General features: G+C 36.3%; 1 protein-coding gene across 1 annotated transcript; it reads left to right on the forward strand.

Annotated features, from left to right (window-relative positions):
• Positions 1-327: 327 nt before the first annotated feature.
• Positions 328-1149, forward strand: LOC120349629. Its single transcript, XM_039420101.1, has one exon. It carries the CDS (start codon positions 328-330, stop codon positions 1147-1149), a length of 822 nt encoding a protein of 273 aa, XP_039276035.1.
• Positions 1150-4284: the final 3135 nt, after the last annotated feature.

Consider the following 4284-nt stretch of genomic DNA (forward strand, 5'->3'; position numbering starts at 1 on the left):
CCAGTTTCAGGGGCTTCCCATTCAATATCCGTATAAAGACGTCACGATAGCCCTCTTGACGCAATTTTCCTTTCAACTACCTTCTATTGTCATATTTACCCTGATTTCCGTATATTTCATTTCAAATTATTTTCCATAGTTATTCGCTTACTCGGCGCATATAATATTTTAATTTGTTATCTATTAAACCGTGTTCTTTCATAAAATTTATTGTTTGATATGGCTGATAAATCTGCATGCACAATATGCCAGGCTGCAAGTCCGGCGACTAGAAGCAAACTTGCATGTAGTGATTGTAAAAAACTAAGTCATCCTCAATGTGTTAACATGACCAAGGCAGACGTGGAATGTATTGTCAACGAGGGTCAGATTTGGAGATGCCCACCTTGTTCCAAGTTGAGGAGGCAGAGTATGAGTGCTGTGTCTTCTGCTGAGGATGGCAATGCCAGCATATCACAAGTGATATTTATGCTAGAGGAGGCCAGAGAGGATAGGAAGCGAATGGAGAGGGAATTTAATGCTTCTTTCGAGTTTGCAAACAGTAAGATTGACGACCAGACTAATACAATTACTAATCAAACTTTGAAAATAAATGAGTGCCTTAGATTAATTGAGGACTTGAAAAAAGAGAATGCAAGCCTTAAGAGGAAAGTTTGTGACTTGGAGACACGGCTCGAAGATGCTGAACAGTACACACGCTCCAATACACTTGAAATCTATGGAGTACCAGAGACGAAAAACGAGGATGTGTATGAAACTGTAAAGAGAGTGTGTAATGCTCTTGATGTTAATATAACAAGAGAAAAAATTGACGTCTGCCATCGACTGGGAAAACCTAAGGGAGACAATCGGCCTGCTGGTATTATTGTGAAATTTGTCAGGAGAGAGGACAAGTTCTCGGTGGTGGCGAGGAGAAAGGTTAAGCGTAATTTATCGACGCAGGACCTTGGATTCCAGCAGCAGGCAGTAGTCTACATCAACGAGAGTCTAAGTCCGGCGCGGAGAAGAATTTTTGCAGCTGCCAGGGAGGCTAAGAAGAAATATGACTACGCTTATCTGTGGGTGCAGAACGGGAGGATACTAATGAGGAAGGAGCAGGGTAAACCGATTGTGAAAATATCGTCGTTGAGTGATCTCGATAGACTGTAAATTGTTTTTTCTTAATGTTTCAATACTAGAGGAAAATATCAATGACTTTCGTTTATTGCAAAAATTTCGCTTTCGCTATTCGGGTAGAAATAAGGAATGTTTAATTTTTCATTGTTTGTTTTCTCTCCTATATAAAATTGATTTCTCTAGTTGGTCAAACGTTTTATATTACTTATATTATTTGATAATAGTATATCGTAGAGGTTATGAATCCAATTGTGCACATTGGGTCAAGAGATGTGCTCTAGTTGGTTTATCTCAATTTTTGTGTAATGATAACATTTTCAGCATTGGAAAGCATAGTACTGGTGACACAAATTTTATCACTCAGTTCAGAGCTTTATCAAGCTTCGTTATGATTGTGATGGCTATCCCAGTCGAATTGATAACAGATTTTTGTAGCGGTCTATCGTTGTTTATTATCAATCATGTTAGTTTAAACTGTTTTCTTCTATTCATATTATGTTCTGGTGGAGCTGCTTTTGCCAAATTGATTTTCATTTGTTCAAAGGATTCATTTATTTCTCCCCCATTTATATCAAATTTATGGAAAAGAGTGCAATTGTTGATTGATGCTAGTTAATTTAAACTTCAAAGTTAGCGAATGAATAATTCTGAAACGACTCTTTTAAGCTCAATTGATGAAGTGAATGAGTTTTTTGATTCGGATTCTGGTATTTTGTTCTTCCATCAAAACATCCGAAGCCTAAATACTAATTTTGATAACTTCCTTTCATACATTAATAATTTAATAACCAAGCCACATATAATAATTTTAAGTGAAGCCTGGTTGCAGGATATGAATGAATTAAATTTATATAATATTGTCGGATATGAAAGCTTTGCTGCTGCTGGTTCTGTGACGAGGGCGGGCGGTGTTGTGATCTTTGTTCATTCTTCTATTACTGCCACTAAAAAGGATTGTTGCATTGCTGACTGTGACTCACTGTTACTTTTTTGTAAATACAAGAATTATTTATTTAATGTGTTAGGTTTGTACAGATTCACCTAGGTGATCGGCATACATTTATTGCCAGTTTTGATAGATTCTTGGCTACCACCAGGAGCTCAGATTTATATTGTCTAGGGGATGTTAACCTAAATGTTAGTGTTTCGGATGTTTATAGTGATTCGTATCTAAATTGTCTCAATGGAAATGGTATGCAGCAGTTAATAGATATAGGGACGAGGGTAGTGGGGTCATCTTCTACCTGTATTGACCACTTATCATATCGTTCAAATCTTTTTGTCATTGACAAAGTTGCTGTCATTGAAACCCTAATCACGGATCACCGGGCGGTGGCTTGTATTTTGCCCATAGTTATTGAAAAGAGAAGGATTCAGCAGTCTGAATTTAAAAAATTGGACCACAAGCGTTTGAGTACCTTATTAAAATATGAAAATTGGGAACCTGTCTTTGAAGAACCCGAAACTAACAAAGCATTTGATATTTTTTATCAAATCTTAAATAACTGTATTGTAGAATCACAAAAAAATATTAAATACAAACAGAACATAAAAATGTCAAAGGCCTGGATGACTCCTGGTTTGTCCAATGCCATTTATGTGAGAGACAAATTGCATAAGATGCATAAAAATTATCCAAACAATTTGATCCTAAAACGAAAATTCGTAAATATGAAAGATAAAATAAAAGTATGGGTGAAAGAGGCCAAACTTCTATTTTACTCTTCACAGTTATTCATTCAAAAACATAACCCCCGAGAAAAATGGAAAACAATAAAAACACTTTTGCCAGTAAAAGACAATAATAAAGATACGGATATTGTGTTCCAGGAGAATGGTATTTTAATTGATGACAACCGCCTAGTTTCTGACGTAATGAATAAATACTTTATTGAAATGCCTAAGAATCTTTCTGATTCTATTCCTGCTTTACCCACCCATATTCAGGCACAATCTTCAGAGTCCTTCAGAATTAAAACTAGCCATAAATCTATTTTTTTCAGCCCTGTTACACTTGTTGAACTCAACACATTTGTTGACTCTCTTTCTACTCGTAAAAGTTCGGGTGACGATGTTGTGACTGCTAGAATCCTTAAAGATAACTTTTCTTCTATTTCTTCAGTTCTTTCATATTTGTTTAACTTGTCGTTGGTATCTGGCTGTTTTCCTGAAATACTGAAGTCGGCTACTGTTGTTCCCATCTTCAAAAAAGGAAATAAACTCAGTAAAGAAAACTACAGACCCATCTCATTATTACCAGTCATGTCAAAACTATTTGAAAAAACTAGATTACTTTCATTCCTCAATAGCTGCAACTTTTTTTCGGCCTGCCAGTTCGGTTTCAGGGAAAATCTTTGTACAGAAATTGCCTTACAGCATCTTTTGGAATATGTCTATTCAGGATTAAACAGTGGCTGTAGTGGCAAAACAGCGGGAATCTTCCTGGATATTAGTAAAGCATTCGATACAGTTCCGCTGTTCCGCAAGCTGGAGAGTGCTGGTGTAAGGGGAATTCCACTAGATTGGTTTAAGTCCTTCCTACAGGGTAGGAAACAGTATGTAAGGATCAGAAACGTTGCAAGTGAAGTATTACCCATAACTTGTGGTGTGCCGCAAGGTTCTGTTCTTGGCCCTATTCTCTTCTTAATTTTTGTAAATGATTTGTATAATGGTGAATTGAATGGACAGATAACTGCTTTTGCGGACGACACTGCTCTTTCATATAAAAGTAATAACCTTCAAGATTTACATCAGAAAATGCAGTCTGACTTGAACAAAATATCTCTATGGTTTACATGTAACAAACTCAAAATTAATGTAGCCAAAACTAAATATATGATGTTCAGCTTCTCTGGAAGTGCTGACTTGCCTGCTCCACTCCGCTTTCACTCTCCGGTTTGTTCCTATTCTAGCTGTGACTGTCCCAGTATCAGTCCAGCAAAGACTATCAAATATTTGTGTCTTTCACTGGATGGAAATCTGAATTGGAGGCAACAAATTAAAACTCTAAAGAAGTCTTAAAGGTTCTATTTGATGATTTTCCATCGCATTAAATATTTGTGCGATTTTAATGTAATGAAGGAACTTTATTTTTCATTTGTACATTCCAAAATTGAATATGGAATCACATGTTGGGGAAGCTCCTATTACGTTAACCAGGATCCAATT

The sequence above is a fragment of the Nilaparvata lugens genome, chromosome 2, assembly GCF_014356525.2.
Source record: "Nilaparvata lugens isolate BPH chromosome 2, ASM1435652v1, whole genome shotgun sequence".
Lineage (NCBI taxonomy): Eukaryota > Metazoa > Arthropoda > Insecta > Hemiptera > Delphacidae > Nilaparvata > Nilaparvata lugens.

Coding starts and splice junctions, on each gene's coding strand:
- LOC120349629 (XM_039420101.1), top strand. CDS start 328: ATGACCAAGGCAGACGTGGAATGTATTGTCAACGAGGGTCAGATTTGG.